This window comes from Helianthus annuus, chromosome 7 (genome assembly GCF_002127325.2).
Source record: "Helianthus annuus cultivar XRQ/B chromosome 7, HanXRQr2.0-SUNRISE, whole genome shotgun sequence".
Lineage (NCBI taxonomy): Eukaryota > Viridiplantae > Streptophyta > Magnoliopsida > Asterales > Asteraceae > Helianthus > Helianthus annuus.
The window spans coordinates 9,671,597-9,695,827 of NC_035439.2; the positions used below are offsets into that span (position 1 = coordinate 9,671,597).

At 39.3% G+C, this 24,231-nt stretch overlaps 2 protein-coding genes across 2 annotated transcripts; both read left to right on the forward strand.

Moving 5' to 3' along the window:
• Positions 1 to 4,701: 4,701 nt before the first annotated feature.
• On the forward strand, positions 4,702 to 5,695 carry LOC110924973 (blue copper protein 1b). Its single transcript, XM_022168946.2, has 3 exons — positions 4,702 to 4,870; positions 4,973 to 5,326; positions 5,412 to 5,695. The coding sequence occupies exons 1-3, from the start codon at positions 4,702 to 4,704 to the stop codon at positions 5,672 to 5,674; spliced, it is 786 nt and encodes a 261-aa protein (XP_022024638.1). The 3' UTR covers positions 5,675 to 5,695.
• A 2,968-nt stretch (positions 5,696 to 8,663) lies between these two features.
• LOC110924974 (blue copper protein) lies at positions 8,664 to 9,641 on the forward strand. Its single transcript, XM_022168947.2, has 3 exons — positions 8,664 to 8,832; positions 8,935 to 9,294; positions 9,379 to 9,641. Exons 1-3 carry the CDS (start codon positions 8,664 to 8,666, stop codon positions 9,639 to 9,641), a joined length of 792 nt encoding a protein of 263 aa, XP_022024639.1.
• Positions 9,642 to 24,231: the final 14,590 nt, after the last annotated feature.

A 24,231-nucleotide genomic window follows, 5' to 3' on the forward strand; every position in this document is an offset into this window, starting at 1 on the left:
CTATAGAACACAGTTGTCACACAAGGGTTGGTAGTTGATCTTTCAAAATGCAAGGAGGCAAATATGGCTTTAACTCGGAATGAAAAAAAATTCAAATCTTTAATTGAAACTCTTAAGAAAAGTGTGTCTGAGTTAACAAAAACAGTTTTGAACAAACAAACGGGTATTAATAACTACATTAATATCGTTGAGGAAACGAAAAAGGAGTTAGCCATTGCCAAATGCGAGCATTATGCTATCAAGCTTAAATTGGAGAGTTATTTTAACTCCCGATATGTGCTTGATCACATCATCGAAGTTCAAAAGCTAAACGGGGATGTCAAGTGCTTTGGTTATAAATCGTGTCCACCACCTTTGAGACACAATTATACCAAATTGCCTGACGAGGATGAAATGCCATGCTTTGAACCATCTGTACCTCTTAATCCCGAAGAGTTTGCAGTAGGATTAGGGTTCAAACCAGATATTTCCTCAGAGGAATCTGAAAAGACAGAAAATTCATCATTTGTTACTGATCAAAGTCCTCCCATTATTGAGGATTATAAATTGAATATCAAGTTGCTCATTAATAAATCGAATATCTAGTTGCCCATTAATAAGTGATTGTATCACATAGTGCTTTTATTCATCTTTGAATAAGTGAGTATCTCACATCATATACGTTATCATATACGTTGAAAACAGATGATAAATGGTATACTTACAAGTAAGATGAATTCTCGTGCATACCTTGATACGGGAATGTGTCGTGTGTGGATGAACACCGGTCGGTAAGTATAAATCATACCTTAATCGTATCCCCTAACCACGAGTACATCTGATAAGTTGAGTTAAAGTGGACAACAATACCGATAATCGTTATAGGATGCTTATCTAAATGTTAACTAATTGTACAACAAGAGTGTTTTGGCGTGACCGTTCACTGATATGATTCTCTTACCCTTGAAACTCGCAAAAAGAATGTATGTAAATATGTATTTACTGCTTTCCGTTTATATTTGAAATATGCGAAAATACCAAAAAGATTTTAGGTGTGTTTTAATATAAACTTTATAAAAGCCAAAAAGATTTTATTTCTATGTTATTTTTGATTGCCCATGTTAGAACTCAAGTCTATCCTACCTAAAATCCTGATTATAAGCCGAAAATCAATTGCATCTTTATAAACGGCCGAAGTTAACAAGTTTTGAAAGTTAAAGACTAAAATTGATAAATTTTTAAACTTTCAAACTGTTGTCGGTCGGTGTTTGATTGAGAGTTGGTCTCATGTGTGTCATGTGCCGTTTGACTATATTCTAAGCGGTTGTTCTCATTTCGCGTTTAGCTCTGTTGTGTGTGTAGATGTGGCATCCAAACCAGCTAAAGGAGAAGAGAACGTGTTAGATGATAAACTTTGGAATGAAGACACGACACTAATGCAATCTGAGGATCAAGATGATGGAGTTGCAGCTGACTACTAATTAACACCAAAAGGATCTAGAGTATTGAAGATCAAAAGATTCACGAGCATCATTCAATGGGGAGTTTGTTGATACACTCCCTGTTTGTGACACGTGAAGACTCTGAAGATCCTACAATGTGAAGATCGAACCATCACGAGAAGCATCCAAGGGGGAGTTTGTTGATGCATATTTTGTGGATGCGACTTGGTTCGGTTTGACTCGTTTCGGTTCGGCTCAAGACTGTCGTCGCGACATTCCTCCGTCGTGCGCCCCAGAGATCGAATGCGAAGCACGAAGAGCCACGAACCGACATCACCATGACATCACCATCATGATGTCATGCTCTTTATCCAAATGCATGCAAGACTTATATGAACGAAAGACTATGCTATGTTTGAAGTCCAAGAAGAAGGTTCTTCTTGGATATGTTATTTGCTGATATTGAATTCCAAGACGAAGGTTCTTCTTGGATATGTTAATCGCTTATATTGAATTCGAAGAAGAAGGTTCTTCTTGGATATGTTATTCACTGATATTGAAGTCCAAGAAGAAGGTTCTTCTTGGATATGTTATTCGTTGATATTGAAATTCAACAAGAAGGTTCTTCTTGGGTTTGGTTCTTCTTGGGCCTTGCTTATAGGCCCAATGAGTCTTTCGTGGGTATGCAGACATGTTTGGTTATAAAAGCAGCTTGTATAACCGAAGATAAGAGAGCACACCGGTGACTTTGGGAGAGCATTTCTTGTACTAATCTTTGTAAACAAACTCTACTGAAACTTAATACATAAGCTTTTAACTTTGAAATCTTTTGTGTATTTGTGTGTTCTTTGCTTGATTGCATACCCGCTTGGGTTCCACACTTGTGGGTGTGTTTCGACAACAAGGAAGTAGGTAAACTTGATCCTTTGAGTGGACCTACACTGCTCTTTGTGTGCACCTTTTTCCTATGCGATTAACGAGCACGTCACCTCTTATGTTATTTTCCGTCTTTAGAACACTTTGTTTTTTCTAGGAGCACATCTATCATTTCATGATGCTAAATCAAATTTGCTAGACACCAAGCCGCTATCTTAACCCTAAAATTGAGCAAAAACACCCATGGTTTGTGCTCCTAGTGGGTGCATTGTTCGTCGGCCTAAATCACTATTGTTCCGTGCTATTCATTATGCCACTACCCCAAAACACCTCCTGATAATCGACTTCCGCAACCACTCACTCGGTAGAACCACACCTCCTGATCACGAACTAGGTCTCTTTCTTACATGATGTTTGTTGATTGATTTGCATATCGATTTGGATTCCACGATAGGTTCTAATCTAAATCCAGAACGTTTTCCTATCAAGGACAATCACTTTAAACATTAACCTCAATTGTTCACCTTGTAACAAATTTGCCTAGACCACAACAACTAAATTAACCATATTAAACAAAAACCAAACATTCTAGACACCAAAACACCTAACGACCTATGGAACTTCCGGCTATAGACATAAAATGCACTTACAATGTTTCTAATTTTCAAAAACTAATTTGTCATTTGTATGAATTTAATTTATATTATGCTATGAAGACCAGTTTCTAATCAATACAAACCATTTATGATTTTTTTCATAATATGGTATCCGATCATAAAAATATATAAATATTAGGATTGATATCAACGAACTAAAATTTCCAATTATGAATAAGCTTTTACAAGTTACAATAACTAAAAAACCAACTACATATATAGTTATGTAGAAAAGTTTTTTATTGTCATATATTATAAAAAAATCATAAAATAAAGTTATTCAGTTTCAAATACAAACTGTATTTAATTTACCCTTCTTATAATTTTTAACAAAAGACACTCTACTCTTGGGTTTTTCCTTTTAAATGCTACGGTGAGTGTCAATAAGGTAAAGTGATAAAACCAAACAACTAAATTCCCGTCGCGAAGCGCAAAAATTCACCCAGTTATGTTCCAAAACGCAAAAGGCACACCAAGGAAATAGCAAAACACCAGATATACCAAGTTGCCAAATATATATATATATATATATATATATATATATATATATATATATATATATATATATATATATATATATATATATATATATAGAGAAAGTATAATGCACTTCAAGGTTTAACCTACGTTAACATACATGACAAAAAATATAACGTGCGTTATTATCATAGAACGTGCGTAATTATAGTCCCATGCGTGATTATGTGGTCCCATGCGTGATTATGTGGTTCCATGCGTGATTATACCCCTGATCCAACGGTTACCATTGTCTCCTATGTGATGTATGATAAGGCTTTTTGTATGTTAACCTTACTCTATATATATATATATATATATATAGGGGGCCGCTAGAATGAGAACCACCTCGAGTTGTAAGAACCGCGAGAACTACTTGATCCGGGGCGAGGTGGACCAAATTTTTTTTTTTTCAAAAATGCAGATGCATGTATTATAAACGCATTCGTAAAATTTTGTTTTTTAAAAAATGCCGTGCGTGTAGTTTTTTACACCACAAGTTTGTAAACCACAAACTTACGGAACTCGTAAACCACAAACTTGTGGTGTAAAAAACTACACGCACGACATTTTTTTAAAATTTTTTTTACGAATGTGTTTATAATACATGCATCTACGTTTTTGAAAAAAAAAATTTGGTCCACCTCGCCCCGTACGGTGTGGTTCTCGCGGTTCTTACAACTCGAGTTAGTTCTCATTCTAGCGGTCCCCTATATATATATATATATATATATATATATATATATATATATATATATATATATATATATATATATATATATATATATATATTTTACATTGTTCATCTTACTAAATTATAATATGTAAATAACTGATTTTCTTCCTCAAAATATTTATCTAGTTCTTTTCTGTGATGACATAATGAAAGAAATGGTCAGAGTGCAGGCATGCACAAAGTTCCAGATTCCTTAATCAAACAAATTATCTGGTTTTAAGAGTTAAATCAGATATTTGAAGAAGTCATTATGCCCAAAACTATGTTTTTTCATTCTGATGAAGTAATAAGAAATTCAAGTCATTATATTCTAACTCCAGTCGTTTACATAAAAGATATAAAATAAACGTGTCCCAACTCCAGTTGAGGACTTGGTCCAGCAAACATTGTATTCCATGCCGTCCAAAACTAGTTTAAATCCTTTGAATTCCCTCTATAAAAAGCCACTTCATCTAAATCCCTCCTATCACATACACCAATAACAAAGTTATCCAAGATGGCTACTAACAAGTGGGGCGTCATCTTTGTCACAGCAACAATAGCAGCTTTAGCTACTTCAGTTTCGGCCAAGTTGTTTACTGTTGGTGACGAGAAAGGATGGACACTCAACTTCGATTATCAAGCTTGGGCCAAAGACAAGGTATTCGTTGTTGGAGATCAACTCGGTATGTGTCCTTTTACAATATGAGCATTATGTACTTCTGTACGATGGGTACTCGTGTTAGTAGGTGTTTATATAATAAATTCTGTATGCGTTATGTGTGTAGTTTTCAAATACGCTACTGGAAAACACAATGTCTTCAGAGTCAACGGAACTGTTTTCCAACAGTGCATCATTCCTCCTACAAATGAAGCTCTTACTAGTGGATATGACGTGATAACACTAGCAACTCCAGGAAGAAAATGGTACATATGTGGAGTTGGCAAGCACTGTGAGTATGGTTTGAAGCTTTTCATCAACGTGCTTTCACAATCATATCCTTCACCTCCACCTCCTCCATCGGTTTATCCAGCTCCTTCAGGCAAAGTGTTTGTGGTTGGAGATGATAAAGGCTGGACCCTGAACTTTGATTACCAAGCTTGGGCCATGGGAAAGAAATTCTATGTCGGAGATAAGCTTGGTGCGTATTTATACGCCATCCAATATTTGTGTGAATCGAATGTTTTGATGCAGATTGCTAACTGGTTACAACTTTATTGTCACAGTTTTCAGGTACCCAAAGGGAATACATAATGTATTTAGAGTAGATGGAACTTCATTCCAGCAATGTATCATTCCTGCTGCTTATGAAGCCCTCACCAGTGGATACGACGTGATCACTTTACAAACCCCGGGGAGGAAATGGTACATTTGTGGTGTTGGAAAACACTGCCAGATGGGGTTGAAGCTTTTCATCAACGTACTTCCCTATCCAACATATGTACCTCCTCCATACCATGGAACAAGAAAACTCGCACCACCTAGCTAATTAGTTTGTGGGCAGAAAGGATTGCAGCCAATTTTATGGGTTATATTAAATTTATATGCAGCTAAAAAGTTAATGCTTCTCATTTATGCGTGTTTGTTGTTGTATCAGTTGGGTGAAATTGAGTAGAACATCAGCAACTTATTTGAAATATTTATAAAAGAGATTGATTTGTTTACGTATTTACATTGTCTTTTTATCACGTTGCTAAACCTAACTCTGAAAGTAAAAATATAAAGTGTCTTACTAGTTATTGTTAACCGATGTTAATTGCCACTTTGAAAGCTTAAGAGGTCAAGTACACAAAATTATTTATAATCGGATTATATAACTACAAACAATTCATTTTCGATAAATAAAACCATATTGCTAACACAACACCTACACCTGGGATCAATCACGAGTGCATTAGCCGCTCATGGCGTGGTTGATACGTTGCATCTTTTCAAAATTGTTTATCAATTCAGGTTGGATTTGAAGAGGCTCGAAGATCATCAAAATTCTCCCTTGGTTCGTTTCTTAGCTTCTAAGATCTGTGTTTCTTTTAAGAAACCAAGCTTTAACCCGTAAATACTTGGGCTTGATTTGGAATTTGTGTGTTAAATTTGTCTTTAACATTGCAAACGTCCAAACTGGCGTTGTGCAATGCCCAACTTCAGTTGCAACACTCAGATGTGATGTTATGTACAACACGCAGAATATGATTATTTCTTCCTCTCTGCAATTAACTTGATTTCCTCACACGTTCACATCCCATCTCTTGCATACAATCTCTCATACCACCTACAATCAATAAACACACCCGAAATCATCTTACTCCATATGTAATTGAGTATAAAAACACGTAATTAGAAACAATCCTGCTTGATCTTTCTTCATGTTATATAAATCTGAATATTTTAAGTAATATACTTAGAGCCATCACCCAGAACCAATTCGCTTTTTCATCTTTTTAATCCATATTCCGCTCTGGACTCATTAATCTCTCCCTCTTACTACCCTTGAACTTACTTTCAAGCCTTGCAAGTCCCTCATACATTAAGTGATAACCCCCTCTTCTAGTTTTGTCATCAAGGCGATTTTGATCATAGCAAAACGCATGTACATTGTGCTTTTTAATTGTACCCTGCTCTTTGTGTGCACCTTTTCCTATGCAACGAGCACGTCACTTCTTATGTTATTTTCCGTCTTTAGAACACTTTGTTTTGCTAGGATCACATCTATCATTTCATGATGCTAAATCAAGTTTGCTTGACACCAAGTCACTATCTCAACCCTAAAACTGAGCAAAAACACCCATGGTTTGTGCTCCTGGTGGGTGCAATGTTCTCCGGCCTAAGTCACTGTTGTTCCGTGCTATTCATTCTGCCACTACCTCAAAACACCTCCTGATCAAGCTCAATCGACTTCCGCAACCACTCACTCGGTAGAACCACACCTCCTGACCACGAACTAGGTGTCTTTCTTACATGATGTTGATTGATTGATTTGCATATCGATTTGGATTCCACGGTAGGTTGTAATCTAAATCCAGAACGTGGACCTATCAAGGCCAATCACTTTAAACATTAAACTCAATTGTTCACCTTGTAACAAATTAATAGTGTAGACCACAACAACTAAATTAACCATATTAAACAAAAACCAAACATTCTAGACACCAAAACACCTAACGACCTATGGAACTTCCAGCTATAGAAATAAAATGCATTTACAATGTTTCTAATTTTCAAAAAATAATTTGTCATTTGTTTGAATTTATATTATGTTATGAAGACCAGTTTCTAACAAATACAAACCATTTATGATTTTTTTTCACAACATGGTATCCGATTACAAAAAATTATAAATATTAGGATTGATATCGACGAACTAAAATTTTCAATTATGAATAAGCTTTTACTAGTTACAATAACTAAATAAAAACCAACTATATATATAGTTATCTATAAAAGTTTTTTATTGTTATATATTAAAAAAATCATAGAATTAAATTGTAAAGTGATGATACTTGTTCATTTATACTGAAATAACTAATCAAATCTATAAAGTTATTCAGTTTCAAATATAAACGGTATTTAGTTTGCCCTTTTTATAATTTTTAACTAAAAAAACTCTACCCTTGAGTTTTTCCTTTTGAATGCTACGGTGAGCGTCAATAAGGTAAAGTGATAAAACCAAACAACTAAATTCCCGCCGCGAAGCGCAAAAATTCACCCAGTTATGTTTAAAAACGCAAAAGGCACACCAACGAAATAGCGAAACACCAGATATACCAAGATGCCCATTTGTATCTCAAGATATATATATTTTACATGTTCATTTTACTAAATTATAATATGTAAATAACTAATTTTCTTCCTCAAAATATTTATCTAGTTCTTTTCTCTGATGATTTAGAGGTCATAATACGTGTAGGTTAATTCAAATAACCGAATAAGTCATGTACGCAAGTAATTTTCTGTATACAAAATAGTTACCATTATCCCCAAAGGATATTAAAAAATGGAGAGAGCAAATAATGCTCTTTGATCCAGCAAATACGTATTTAGTTTCTGGATCAAATGGAGTCTCGACATTAACATAATCGTTGGTGTGTTTGTTTGTTGTTTCGTTGGATTTGTCTTGTCTCGATGACATAATGAAAGAAATGGTCAGAGTGCAGGCATGCACAAAGTTCCAGATTCCTTAATCAAACAAATAATCTTGTTTTAAGAGTTAAATCAGATATTTGAAGAAGTCATTATGCACCAAAACTATGTTTTTTCATTCTGATGAAGTAATAAGAAATTCAAGTCATTATATTCTAACTCCAGTCGTTTACATAAAAGATATAAAATAAACGTGTCCCAACTCCAGTTGAGGACTTGGTCCAGCAAACATTGTATTCCATGCCGTCCAAAACTAGTTTAAATCCTTTGAATTCCCTCTATAAAAAGGCACTTCATCTAAATCCCTCCTATCACATACACCAATAACAAAGTTATCCAAGATGGCTACTAACAAGTGGGGCGTCATCTTTGTCGCAGCAACAATAGCAGCTTTAGCTACTTCAGTTTCGGCCAAGTTGTTTACTGTTGGTGACGAGAAAGGATGGACACTCAACTTCGATTATCAAGCTTGGGCCAAAGACAAGGTATTCGTTGTTGGAGATCAACTCGGTATGTGTCCTTTTACAATATGAGCATTATGTACTTCTGTACGATGGGTATTCGTGTTAGTAGGTGTTTATATAATAAATTCTATATGCGTTATGTGTGTAGTTTTCAAATACGCTACTGGAAAACACAATGTCTTCAGAGTCAACGGAACTGTTTTCCAACAGTGCATCATTCCTCCTACAAATGAAGCTCTTACTAGTGGATATGACGTGATAACACTAGCAACTCCAGGAAGAAAATGGTACATGTGTGGAGTTGGCAAGCACTGTGAGTATGGTTTGAAGCTTTTCATCAACGTGCTTCCACAATCATATCCTTCACCTCCCCCTCCACCTCCTCCATCGGTTTATCCAGCTCCTTCAGGCAAAGTGTTTGTGGTTGGAGATGATAAAGGCTGGACCCTGAACTTTGATTACCAAGCTTGGGCCATGGGAAAGAAATTCTATGTCGGAGATAAGCTTGGTGCGTATTTATACTTATACAATATTTGTGTGAATCGAATGTTTTGATGCAGATTGCTAACTGGTTACAACTTTGTTGTCACAGTTTTCAGGTACCCAAAGGGAATACATAATGTATTTAGAGTAGATGGAACTTCATTCCAGCAATGTATCATTCCTGCTGCTTATGAAGCCCTCACCAGTGGATACGACGTGATCACTTTACAAACCCCGGGGAGGAAATGGTACATTTGTGGTGTGGGAAAACACTGCCAGATGGGGTTGAAGCTTTTTATCAATGTACTTCCCTATCCAACATATGTACCGCCTCCATACCATGGAACAAGAAAACTCGCACCACCTAGTTAATTAGTTTGTGGGCAAAAAGGATTGCATCCAATCTTATGGGTTATATATAATTTATTTGCAGCTAAAAAGTTAATGCTTCTCATTTATGCGTGTTTGTTATTTTGTATTAGTTGGGTGAAATTGTGTAGAACGTCAGCAACTTATTTGAAATATTTATAAAAGAGATTGATTTGTTTACGGATGTGATGTTATGTACAAGTACAACACACCGAATATGATTTTTTCTTCCTCTCTGCAGTTAACTTGATTTCCTCGCACGTTCACATCCCATCTCTTGCATACAATCTCTCATACCACCTACAATCAATAAACACACCCGAAATCACCATACTCCATATGTAATTGAGTATGAAAACACGTAATTAGAAACAATCCTGCTTGATCTTTCTTCATCTTATATAAATCTGAATATTTTAAGTAGTATACTTAGAGCCATCACCCAAAACCAATTCGCTTGTTAGTGATTTTTACATTGACCTCATCTTCATCTTTTTAATCCATATTCCGCTCTGGACTCAATAATCTTTCCCTCTTACTACCCTTGAACTCACTTTCAAGCATTGCAAGTCCCTTATACATTAAGCGATAACCCCCTCTTCTAGTTTTGGATCTTGATTTTACAATAGTTACCAAGGCGATTTCGATCATAGCAAAACGCATGCACATTGTACTTTTTAATTGCGCACACCACTCTTTTTTGCTTTGAGCAGGTCACCCTTGGCTAATCAAGCACCCTACTTGTTTATGCATATTTTGTGGATGCGGCTCGGTTCGGTTCGACTTGTTTCGGTTCGGCTCAAGACTGTCTTCGCGACATTCCTCCGTCGTGCGCCCCAGAGATAGAGATCGACACGCGAAACTTGAAGAGCCACGAACTGACTTCACCATGATGATGTCATGCTCTTTATCCAAATGTGTGCAAGACCTATATGAACGAAAGACTATGCCATGTTTGAAGTCCAAGAAGAAGGTTCTTCTTTGATATGTTATTCGCTGATATGAAGTCCAAGAATGTCACACCCCCAAAATCCACCTGCGGACAACACCCGCTTCGAGGGCGTGACTGACCAGGATCCAGCCACCAATTATACTGAATAATTTAAATTGATAACAAAAGCAATACTTACTATCCATACGATTAGCAAGTGTTAAGTTTAGAGTTCAAGGTTTCAAGTTTAAACAGTAACAAATAGCGGAAGCATAATTAAATAGTTTTAAACAGTGTTCATAAGGTAAGCATATTAAATGCCCAACACACGGGCAGACGACCACTACACATCCCAAGTAGCTGCTCCAGTCACAGGCCACCTGCAAAGCATGCAGTAAGGGGGTCAACAATAATGCTGAGTGAGTTCACTAGTTGTCCAGTTTTAATTACCAAAAACTTGTTTCACCAGTTAATTTATCCGTTTATACATGCCATGGGGAGCTACCCCAAAAGTTAGCGACTAAACTGTTTTTCCAATACCGAACACTAGGTAACCGTTTGCGTTTCCGCAGGATGCCCCGATGTCAATGTTCTATCATCATTGACGGATGCCTGAGTACATTAGTTCACGACTGATCCCATACCATGGCACGGTGTGAGGCTGGTAAGACCTAAATAGCGCTATCAACTAATAACCCGTTCGCCTGGCACCGGCGACTAATCGGTATTATGTAGTAGGGACTTGAGTGATAGAGTTGCGTTTAGTGCCGTTGGTTGCATTCCGTATAAACAGTAATTAACTAAAAAGGGTTTCCCAATACAAGGGAAGATAAAGTAAGTTTGTCCCCAATGACTACGGAAGGAATGTGGACGGTATCCCCTTTACAAGGGGATAGGGTTGTGTTAGTCTCGTGTCCCAAACCACCGGGACGCATGCTTTTAAGTTGTGAACTCACCTTGGGTTGCTCGGTATGATACGTTACTTGGTTAAGTATGTTGGTCACCACGTCCTAACATGGTTACCAAATATGGGTCAAGTCGGGTACAAGTAAACACATATCGAACACTTATGGCAATACACAAAGCAGTCACGTATAATCATGCAATATACAAACAGTGGGGTATTGGGCCTAAACAGTAACAGTTACACAAGCAATCCAGTTAACAGACAATCCAACAAGTACATTGGCCCAATAACAGCCCAGTCGAGACAGAGGTGACTCGCAACCAAGGTTGCGACTCGCAACCGAGGTCTCTGTTCGTCATGCTTTGGTTGCGACTCGCAATCAGAGATTCCGACTCGCAACCGGCGGTTCCGACAAAGCAGTTGTGGTTACGACTCGCAATCGGATCGATACGCGTTGATTACGACTCGCAACCGGGAGGTCTCGACAAATCCTGCTGTGGTTTCGAGTAGCAACCAAAGGTTGCGACTCGCAACCGTGATTACGTGCACATGAAACAGTTTCTAGAACCTGCAAAACAGTACTAGCCAATAGGATTTCATTTTCATGAGAATTATGTACTATACCCACTAAACATGTTTGTTTGTCTATAATGTGCACAAAACAGATCAAAAACCATAATATTTGAATGTTCATAACATCTTCATACATGTTCTTCATTTATTCAAACAATGTTCAAACAATATTCAAAACCACATTCATCATTTATAACCCAAAATCATGCCTAAAGTCCCCGACCCGAGCCCTTAATATCTATCGGACAATAAACAAAGGAGACCATTTAACCTAAACAATATAACATATCCTCTTATTAGTAACATGAATCACATAGCTAGCACTTAGTCCGAAACATATATAACCAATCTAACCAAACATCATAACAACCGGAAAAACACTCTATTTTGTCTAGCAAGAACAACAACAACAACAATAATCAAGCATCATTTAGTAACAAGCAATTATAAACAACATCATCATCACTAACCGGTTCAAGAGTGACACAAAGGTGTTCAAGTTGGTGATGTATTGAAGCCTTCGAGTGATGATTCCAAGCTAATCCAAAGGGGCTTCTTGTTGGTCGGATCCGAGAAGGAGAAGGAAAGGAGAGGAAGGTGATTCTTTGAGGGTTTTAGGGTTTTAGTGAGAGAGATGAGAGGAGAGTGTTAGAGTGTAGTGAAATGAGTGTTGTAAAAAATGGTTAAGGGAGGGGTGGGTTGGTTTATATAAGGTTCCGAATTGGGCTAGTGGGGATTCCGGCCTGGGTTTCTCGGTCACAAGGCCCAAACCGGCCCATTGCTACTGTTCACTCGAGACCGTGGTCTCGAGTCGGGTTCTCGGGTTTGGTTGTGGTTTCGGGTTCCGGTTCATCTCACATACACACCCACTCTCTTATATCTATTTATATATACATACGTATAACACACTAGCACAAAGATCACATAGAACATCAAAACCATACACAACTTTTTCATTTGTACGTACACACATGTTACATCGAAAGGTTGTCCGGGAAATTCCGAAGTGTCACATTATCCCCAAGTTTTAGGAACTTTCGTCCCGAAAGTTAAGGCAGCCACTGTCAAGCTAGTGTAAGTGAAAGCGTTTCAACGGGGTGTCACATCATCCCCCCGTTAGTTTGGAATTTCGTCCCGAAATTCGTTTGTAGCTTTAGTGCTGGGATTTTCGTTAGGGAACAGCTGGGGATACTTGTGCTTCATCTGGTCTTCCCGCTCCCAGGTATACTCTGGGCCACGTCGCGAGTTCCAACGAACTCGTACAAGAGGTATCTGGCTACGTTTGAGGATTTTGATCTCTCGATCAGTGATCTCAATCGGTTCCTCGGTAAAGTGTAGCTGTTCGTCAATCGTTAGTTCCTTAGAAGGAACCACAAGTGTTTCATCCGACAAACACTTCTTCAGGTTGGATACGTGAAAAACGTTGTGTACCGCACTCAGTTCTTCAGGCAGGTTCAATCTATAAGCGACCTTACCGATCTTCTCGGTAATTTCGAATGGTCCAATGTATCGCGGATTAAGCTTGCCCCGTTTACCGAAGCGAACCACACCCTTCCAGGGTGAGACTTTAAGTAGAACCCGGTCACCGACCTGGAATTCCAAGGGTTTCCTACGCTTATCAGCGTAACTCTTCTGACGGTCACGAGCTGCCGCCATGCGTTGTCTGATCTGGGCAATCTTTTCCGTTGTATCTACCACCATCTCTGGGCCCGTGATCTGACTATCACCGATTTCTGCCCAGCAGAGAGGTGACCGGCATTTACGACCGTACAATGCCTCAAAAGGTGCTGCCTGAATACTAGTGTGGTAGCTGTTGTTGTAAGAGAACTCTACTAGCGGTAGATGCTTCTCCCAATTCTTGCCAAAATCGATCACACACGCTCTAAGCATGTCTTCTAGAGTCTGGATGGTGCGTTCGGATTGTCCATCCGTTTGCGGGTGATAAGCAGTGCTCATGTCCAAACGTGAGCCAAAGCATTTGTGCATAGCTTGCCACAATTCCGAAGTAAATCGAGCATCTCGGTCGGAAATAATTGAGGTTGGCACTCCGTGCCTCGAAACTACTTCCTTTAAGTAAATCTCCGCCAGGGTAGAAAACTTGTCTGTTTCCTTAATAGCCAGAAAGTGCGCGGACTTGGTCAATCGATCTACTATTACCCAAATAGCATCATTTCCGCATTGAGATCTAGGTAGCCCTGTAACAAAATCCATGGAAATTTGCTCCCATTTCCATTTCGGGATTTCTGGTTGTTGGAGTAGACCTGCCGGCTTCTGGTATTCTGACTTGACTCTCGCGCAAGTCAAGCATTTGCTGACGTATGTTGCTATGTGGGCCTTCATACCAGGCCACCAATACGTAGTCTTCAAGTCGTGGTACATCTTGTCCGAACCAGGATGTACCGAGTAGCGGGACTTGTGGGCTTCGTCCATCACGAGTTCACGTAAATCCACATAGAGAGGGACCCAAATACGCCCTGTCACATAGTAAGCACCATCTTCTTTCTGTTCTAGTTGCTGTCTCGATCCTCGCAGAGATTCAGCCCTGATGTTTTCCGGCTTCAGTGCTTCAACTTGAGCATTTCGAATCTGGGTAGGGAGGTTAGACTGGATGGTAAGTTGCAGTGCTCGCACGCGCTTTGGTGTAGTGTCCTTTCGGCTGAGGGCGTCTGCCACGACATTGGCCTTGCCCGGATGGTATTTGATGGCGCATTCGTAGTCATTCAAGAGTTCGACCCATCGACGCTGTCGCATGTTCAATTCCTTTTGCCTAAAGATATGCTCGAGACTCCTGTGATCGGTGTAAATAGTGCACTTGGTACCGTACAGGTAATGTCTCCATATCTTAAGAGCAAAGATCACTGCTCCCAGTTCCAAATCATGCGTCGTGTAGTTCTTTTCATGCGTCTTGAGTTGTCGAGAGGCGTAGGTAATAACTTTCTCGCGTTGCATTAACACGCAACCGAGTCCATGAATAGACGCATCGCAGTAAACCACAAAGTCGTCAGTGCCCTCAGGCAACGAGAGAATAGGAGCGCTACAGAGGTTATCCTTAAGCTTCTGAAAAGCAGATTCCTGTGCCTCATTCCACTTGTAGGCGACGCCTTTCTGAGTGAGTGTCGTGAGAGGTTGTGCAATCTTCGAGAATCCCTGAATGAATCTGCGGTAGTAGCCTGCCAAACCCAAAAATTGGCGAACTTCAGTGGGAGTCTTAGGCGTACGCCAGTTCTTTATCGATTCGATCTTAGCGGGGTCGACGTGAATTCCGTTCTTATTAACTACATGGCCGAGGAAATGGACTTCTCGAAGCCAGAAGTCACATTTAGAGAATTTGGCGTACAGTTGCTCGTTGCGAAGGAGCTCGAGGATAAGGCGTAGGTGCTGTTCATGCTCTTCTTGACTTTTCGAATAAATCAGGATGTCGTCGATAAACACAATCACAAATTTGTCGAGGTAAGGCTTACATACGCGGTTCATAAGATCCATGAACACTGCCGGCGCGTTGGTCATTCCAAAAGGCATGACGAGGAACTCATAATGACCATAACGAGTCCTGAATGCAGTCTTGGAAATATCTTCATTACGAACTCTCAGCTGATGATAGCCTGATCGCAGGTCAATCTTTGAATAGTAGCTCGATCCTTGCAACTGATCGAATAGGTCGTCGATGCGCGGGAGAGGGTAACGATTCTTGATGGTAACCTTGTTCAACTCACGGTAGTCGATGCACATTCGGAATGTGCCATCCTTCTTCTTGACAAAGAGTACTGGGGCTCCCCAGGGTGATGAACTAGGACGGATAAATCCTTTATCCAATAGTTCCTGTAGTTGCGTAGAGAGTTCCTTCAGTTCTGCAGGGGCTAGACGGTACGGTGCACGAGCTATAGGTGCTGCTCCGGGAGCTAGCTCGATTTGAAATTCGACCTGACGGTGGGGAGGGAGTCCGGGTAGTTCCTCAGGAAATACCTCGGGGTAATCTCGTACAACGGGAAAATCTTCAATCCTCTTTTCCTTTTCGTGGGTGTTGGTGACGAGTGCTAGGATAGCGGTGTGCCCTTTTTGTAAATACTTCTGGGCTTTTAGGAGCGAGATAATGCCTGTAACTTCTCCACCTTTGTTGCCTTGGACGATGAGGGGTTGACCAGAACGACGAGGTATACGAACTGCTTTCTCTTGACAGAGGATCTCAGCGCGATGTTTGGATAACCAATCCATACCAATGACGACATCGAAGCTTCCAAGTTTGACAGGGAAAAGATCGATACTAAACGTGTGGCCAGACAATTCTAGGGTGCAGTCGTGGATCATGTGCGTGGCCTCGATGTTCCTACCATTAGCTATCTCGACGGTATGCTTAGAACTTAATAATGCAGGCGAGTGCTTAAGTTTCTTACTAATGCGAAGGGATACATAACTGGCATCGGCACCGGAATCAAATAACACAGAAACATAACGATCATCAAGTAGGAACTTACCCGCCACGACGTTGGGATCGTTCCTTGCCTCTCCAGCACCAATCACGAAAGCTCTGCCCCTTGCATTCCCAGCATTGTTGTTCTGCTCATTGTTCCCAGCTCCCTGATTGTTGTTGCGATTCTGATTCAGTTCAGGGCAATCCTTTCGCATGTGCCCTGTTGCCCCGCATTTAAAACATGCTCTGTTGTTTCCCTGCTGCTGTTGCTGTTGGGGTTGTTGCTGATTCTGTCTTGCCGGGAACTGACTTCTACAATCCTTTGCTTCGTGCCCCATCTTGTGGCATCGCTGACACTGACCCTTGTTGCATGCCCCATTGTGGTGCCTGTTACACTTGTTGCACTTAGGGTAGTTTCCCCGGTAGCCACCCTGTTGCTGAGTGCCTTTGTTGTTGTCAGTTTTCCTTTGCTGAGCTGGGGCCTGAGTAGAGTTAGCATCCTTGCCCTGATTTCCTTCCCACTTACGCTTGTTGTCACTAGAAGTTCCGACAGTAGCACTGATTCTTTTGGGCAACCTGCCCTCTTCCACAGCCTGATCCGTGAGTTTGTGAGCAAGTCGAACGATCGGCTGAATGGTAGTGTGGTTGGCTGAAGTTACATGGCTTCGAATTTCTGGAGCCAGACCCTTGATGTACAGTTCGATTCTTCGATACATAGGTCGAGACATGTTTGGACAAAGAGCAGCATAGTCGTTGGACAGCTTGGTGTAGGTCTCAATCTCTGACCCAACCATCTTGAGTTCATAGTACTCATTCTCCAGCTTGTGGATGTCATCCCTGTGACAGTACTCTTCCTTGATCATATCCTTGAAATCTTCCCACGCAGTAGCGTTAGCAGTCTCCAAACCAAGCATTTGAATTTGCGCCTTCCACCATGAAAGTGCGCTTCCCTCAAGAGTACCAGTAGCAAACTTCACCCAATTAGCAGGGGGACACTCGCAGACAGCGAAAACAGCTTCGACCTTCTCGATCCAGTGTAGGAGACCTATGGCACCCTCAGTGCCACTGAATGGAAGAGGCTTGCAGTCCATGAAGGTCTTGAAGGTACAGACACGTGGTTGCACAGGTGCAGGCTGACCTGTTGTGAGGAGTGAAGCGAAATAGGTTTAGAGGCGAAAAGACGATGTGGCGGTAGGATCTAAACATCCTAAAACAACGAGTTTACCTATAGGGTGAGCTGCGAAAGCTGCAGCCACAGTGTTGAGCAGGTTAGTAAACTGAGCCTGAGTCATGTTGACGTTTCCTCGTCCGCGTCCACTCATTGTCTTCATAACCAGAAAACATAGTATGAGTGTGTGGTAGCGAGAATAAGATAGAAGAGAGAAGATGTATCTATCTAATCAGGCAAACCAGTACGTATAGTAAAGTAGAAGCATAAGACAAACAAACAAGCAAATATGGGTCCGAGCTATGAGGTCAGATAAGTCGAGCCTTGTACTTGGAGTGTAGTGTCGTCACGAGTCACGGGTTATAGTCTGGTTTTTCTTAAAAAGATTTTTTTTCCCTTTTTTTTAAAACCAAGTTCACTATAACCAATGGCTCTGATACCAATCTGTCACACCCCCAAAATCCACCTGCGGACAACACCCGCTTCGAGGGCGTGACTGACCAGGATCCAGCCACCAATTATACTGAATAATTTAAATTGATAACAAAAGCAATACTTACTATCCATACGATTAGCAAGTGTTAAGTTTAGAGTTCAAGGTTTCAAGTTTAAACAGTAACAAATAGCGGAAGCATAATTAAATAGTTTTAAACAGTGTTCATAAGGTAAGCATATTAAATGCCCAACACACGGGCAGACGACCACTACACATCCCAAGTAGCTGCTCCAGTCACAGGCCACCTGCAAAGCATGCAGTAAGGGGGTCAACAATAATGCTGAGTGAGTTCACTAGTTGTCCAGTTTTAATTACCAAAAACTTGTTTCACCAGTTAATTTATCCGTTTATACATGCCATGGGGAGCTACCCCAAAAGTTAGCGACTAAACTGTTTTTCCAATACCGAACACTAGGTAACCGTTTGCGTTTCCGCAGGATGCCCCGATGTCAATGTTCTATCATCATTGACGGATGCCTGAGTACATTAGTTCACGACCGATCCCATACCATGGCACGGTGTGAGGCTGGTAAGACCTAAATAGCGCTATCAACTAATAACCCGTTCGCCTGGCACCGGCGACTAATCGGTATTATGTAGTAGGGACTTGAGTGATAGAGTTGCGTTTAGTGCCGTTGGTTGCATTCCGTATAAACAGTAATTAACTAAAAAGGGTTTCCCAATACAAGGGAAGATAAAGTAAGTTTGTCCCCAATGACTAGGGAAGGAATGTAGACGGTATCCCCTTTACAAGGGGATAGGGTTGTGTTAGTCTCGTGTCCCAAACCACCGGGACGCATGCTTTTAAGTTGTGAACTCACCTTGGGTTGCTCGGTATGATACGTTACTTGGTTAAGTATGTTGGTCACCACGTCCTAACATGGTTACCAAATATGGGTCAAGTCGGGTACAAGTAAACACATATCGAACACTTATGGCAATACACAAAGCAGTCACGTATAATCATGCAATATACAAACAGTGGGGTATTGGGCCTAAACAGTAACAGTTACACAAGCAATCCAGTTAACAGACAATCCAACAAGTACATTGGCCCAATAACAGCCCAGTCGAGACAGAGGTGACTCGCAACCAAGGTTGCGACTCGCAACCGAGGTCTCGGTTCGTCATGCTTTGGTTGCGACTCGCAATCAGAGATTCCGACTCGCAACCGGCGGTTCCGACAAAGCAGTTGTGGTTACGACTCGCAATCGGATCGATACGCGTTGATTACGACTCGCAACCGGGAGGTCTCGACAAATCCTGCTGTGGTTTCGAGTAGCAACCAAAGGTTGCGACTCGCAACCGTGATTACGTGCACATGAAACAGTTTCTAGAACCTGCAAAACAGTACTAGCCAATAGGATTTCATTTTCATGAGAATTATGTACTATACCCACTAAACATGTTTGTTTGTCTATAATGTGCACAAAACAGATCAAAAACCATAATATTTGAATGTTCATAACATCTTCATACATGTTCTTCATTTATTCAAACAATGTTCAAACAATATTCAAAACCACATTCATCATTTATAACCCAAAATCATGCCTAAAGTCCCCGACCCGAGCCCTTAATATCTATCGGACAATAAACAAAGGAGACCATTTAACCTAAACAATATAACATATCCTCTTATTAGTAACATGAATCACATAGCTAGCACTTAGTCCGAAACATATATAACCAATCTAACCAAACATCATAACAACCGGAAAAACACTCTATTTTGTCTAGCAAGAACAACAACAACAACAATAATCAAGCATCATTTAGTAACAAGCAATTATAAACAACATCATCATCACTAACCGGTTCAAGAGTGACACAAAGGTGTTCAAGTTGGTGATGTATTGAAGCCTTCGAGTGATGATTCCAAGCTAATCCAAAGGGGCTTCTTGTTGGTCGGATCCGAGAAGGAGAAGGAAAGGAGAGGAAGGTGATTCTTTGAGGGTTTTAGGGTTTTAGTGAGAGAGATGAGAGGAGAGTGTTAGAGTGTAGTGAAATGAGTGTTGTAAAAAAATGGTTAAGGGAGGGGTGGGTTGGTTTATATAAGGTTCCGAATTGGGCTAGTGGGGATTCCGGCCTGGGTTTCTCGGTCACAAGGCCCAAACCGGCCCATTGCTACTGTTCACTCGAGACCGTGGTCTCGAGTCGGGTTCTCGGGTTTGGTTGTGGTTTCGGGTTCCGGTTCATCTCACATACACACCCACTCCCTTATATCTATTTATATATACATACGTATAACACACTAGCACAAAGATCACATAGAACATCAAAACCATACACAACTTTTTCATTTGTACGTACACACATGTTACATCGAAAGGTTGTCCGGGAAATTCCGAAGTGTCACAAAGAAGAAGGTTCTTCTTTGATATGTTATTCGCTGATATTGAATTCCAAGAAGAAGGTTCTTCTTGGGTTTGGTTCTTCTTGTGCCTTGCTTATAGGCCCAATGAGTCCTTCGTGGGTATGCAGACATGTTTGGTTATAAAAGCCGCTTGTATAACAGAAGATAAGAGAGCACACCAGTGAGTTTGGGAGAGCATTTCTTGTACTAATCTTTGTAAACGAACTCTGCTGAAAGTTAATACATGAGCTTTTAACTTTGAAATCTTTTGTGTATTTGTGTGTTCTTTGCTTGGTTGCATACCCGCTTGGATTCCGCCCTTGCGGGTGTGCTTCGACGACAAGGAAGTAGGTAAACTTGATCCTGCAAGTGGACCTATAAGTGGTATCAGAGGTTTGGCTCTCTTCCTTGTTGACCGAGTTTCCGGTGCGATTTTCGAGTGGGTTTTGAGCTTTTCTTGGACAAAAATCAAAAACCCGGTTTTTGTTGGCAGAAAATACGAATTAAAACTCGAAAATCGTTGTTGTTTGGTGTCGTTTTTGTTTAAAACTTGTTTATAAACGTTGGAGATTATCAAAAGTACAAGTTGTTTTGAGTTTTAACGTGAAAATCATAAAACACCATTTTTTTCCGACGAACAAGCTCACCGGAAAAAGTCACCAGAAGTGATAACTAAGTCTCGAAAATTTGCTTTACACTTTCCTAACTCAGAAACAATATTCTGTTATAAGAGGAAATTTTCCACCTACTTTTTCACGAAAATCCTTCTGCAAAACACCTTTTTCACGAAAATCCCTTTTTGACGAAAAACTCTCTGACGAAAAACCTTTGTCTTTCGTGGACCTGGGTCTATTCAATTCTTCGTGAGCCAAATAAACATCGATTTGAAAGTTATTGTTCATGGGCCATATTCTTCTTCGTGGGATTGGACGAAACATTGGTTATTTGTCTTTTAATTTGTTAGTGGATTTTGATTAAAAAAAAAAAAAAACTATATGTCGTGGACACCCATTTTTATGAGCCTAATTCTTGGTGGGGTGGGAAAATTATTCATGGGCTGGAAACAAGTTCAATTGTGAAAGTCCATTCTTAGTGGACCATTCTTCATGGCCTACAATTCATATTTCACAACAAAAATTATTTTGTGGGAACCAATTATTTAATTCTCCGTGAGTTCCTTTAACATTTTTTTTGTGAGCAACTAGTTTCTCGTGGACTTTTGTTTTTATTTCTCAGAAGGTTTTTTAATCTATTATATGTTGTAAAAATTAGTGGACAATCATTAATCATTCTTAGTGGAAAATCATTTTTCGTGGTCTTTACTTGTTTTTCGTAGATTTGGCAAGTTAGTATTTTTCACAGTTCTTTGTTTTCAATCCAAGATGAGTACAAATCCTTGGGATTGGACTGATAGCTTGAGTACAAGTCAAGATCCTTCACAATGGATAAAATCTTTAATGCCTAAAAAATCAATCACCGCTAGTCAATGGGCATGTGTTGCTAATCAAAATCTGAGTATTCAAAACCTTCTCATAAGCGAGAGTGAAACTAAAAGCAACAATCGTCCACCAAAGTTAAATCATATGAACGATTATCCATCATGGAAAAGTCGCTTTCATACGTATGTTCTAGGTCAAAATACCGAGTTGTGGACATGCTTTACTACACCATACAATGAAGCTCTCGAAGAAACAGGCTCTAATCCTCTTACTTTGGCAGGAATGGGTGAAAGTGATAAGAAGGCTTATCATCTTGAGAAAAAGGCCTTTGCTATCCTTACTCAAGCACTTCATAAGGACATTTATCATCAATTCATGTATTGTACCACTACAAAGAATTTGTGGGACGTCTTGGAAGTTAGAGGAGAAGGAAATGCAACAACAAGAAAGATCCGTCATGATCTGTTAAAGAAGGAGTTTGTGTCACACCCCGATTTTCGGTTTCTGCGGAAGCGTAACGTGAGGTGCGGCCAACAATCAATCGAGTAAACAACATATTTAAAACACAAAAGGATGTTCATCCATACATTTGTTTAGAAACCATAGTTTACAACACAAATATCTTTTTCGGAATAAAACAACTAAAACTTTAACAACATTGTTCAAAATTTAAAACAGTTCCACACAACAAGATAACTGAAAAAGGATAACATCTCAAAAGCTTGAATTCTTGATAACAACACGAACATATTTTTCCAAAGTCGTCCACTAATCTCCTGTAATACATGTTAGTTTTGAAAATGTCAACAAAAGTTGGCGAGTTCATGTTATTAGTTTTCGTATCAAATGAATCTCAAAATCATTTGAAATAGTAAATTCGTTTTGTATAGTATGATGAAAATCGTGTGATCATTAGTGTTTTGCAAGGACACTAATCTGTACACCAGAATAGGAGGCAACCAAACGTTGACAATTTATTGTATGTGTCAACGACACTAGTTTGGACACAAAGGCACTCTTAACGATCGCGGTTATTGTTGCCGTCAAGAGTTAGTGGGGCTGCCAAAACCCAAATAGATCTATTCGTTTGTTCCTCGGTACTTGTTTATTCATTAATGGTCACTTTATTTTAAACACCTATCCGCATGTGATCAAAATAGTTTCATCATATAATCATACTAATTGTAACATGTATACATCCCCTAAAGATTAAAAACTATAAACATTCAATGTAAAAGGGGAAAACATGAACTCACAGATTTGCGTTCCGTGCAAATCTCTATTTGATTCCTGGTTTGTCGTTTGTTTCTCGACCTACAAGTGTTCTAATCTCGTTAAACACTTAGGTTTGTGTTTGTTTTTCGTATAAGTAATTCATCTTGAATTTCGTTTTTAGTTTCTCGTAATCGTTGGCTTTCTTTGTTTATGTTTTCATATATATATATATATACATATATACATATATATATATATATACATATATATATATACACATATATATATATATACATATATATATATATATATATAGGGAGGGGCTCATGCGAGAACTCCATTTATTGCGAGAACCGCGAGAACCAATGTGAACACAACGTAAAATAGCTAAAAAAACCTAACCCCACCCCCCCCCCCCAAACCTAAACACCCCCAACCCCCCCCCCCCAAAACCTAAACACCCCCACCCCCCCCCCAAAAAAAAACCTAACCTCCCACCCCCCCCCCCCCCCACCACCACCACCCCCAAGCTAAAATGCTAAAAACTAAACCCCCAAAAAACCTAAAAAAAATCTAAACAAAATCTAAAAAAATAAAAAAAATATAATTTTTTTTAATATTTTTTATGCTTAAATCGCTACTTTTAGTGGCAAAAAAATTTTTTTTTTAAAAGAAATTTTTTTAATTTTTTTTGGCTTCGAAAAGTAGCGATTTTTATATAAAAGTATTAAAAAAAAAATTTTGTGTGATTTTTAGCTATTTTTAGGCATTTTTGGTTCTGTTCACATTGGTTCTTGCGGTTCTCGCAATAAGAGGTGGTTCTCGCATGATCTTCTCCCTATATATATATATATATATATATATATATATATATATATATATATATATATATATATATATATATATATATTCTATATATATATATATATATTCTATATATATATATATATATATATATATATATATATATATATATATATATATATATATATTCTGTTTAGTTTACGTTTGAATGGGCTTAATTCATGTGTTAGGTTTTAAGCCCAATTTGTATGTTTAGTGCATATGGGCCTAGCCCATGTAACTTTGTTTAAAGTGCG

Excerpts from the sequence above, each read along its gene's own strand:
- LOC110924974 (XM_022168947.2), top strand. The coding sequence starts at position 8,664 with ATGGCTACTAACAAGTGGGGCGTCATCTTTGTCGCAGCAACAATAGCA. Across the intron at positions 8,833-8,934 it reads CGTTGTTGGAGATCAACTCG|TTTTCAAATACGCTACTGGA; the intron begins GTATGTGTCCTT and ends TTATGTGTGTAG. Across the intron at positions 9,295-9,378 it reads CTATGTCGGAGATAAGCTTG|TTTTCAGGTACCCAAAGGGA; the intron begins GTGCGTATTTAT and ends TTGTTGTCACAG.
- LOC110924973 (XM_022168946.2), top strand. The coding sequence starts at position 4,702 with ATGGCTACTAACAAGTGGGGCGTCATCTTTGTCACAGCAACAATAGCA. Across the intron at positions 4,871-4,972 it reads CGTTGTTGGAGATCAACTCG|TTTTCAAATACGCTACTGGA; the intron begins GTATGTGTCCTT and ends TTATGTGTGTAG. Across the intron at positions 5,327-5,411 it reads CTATGTCGGAGATAAGCTTG|TTTTCAGGTACCCAAAGGGA; the intron begins GTGCGTATTTAT and ends TTATTGTCACAG.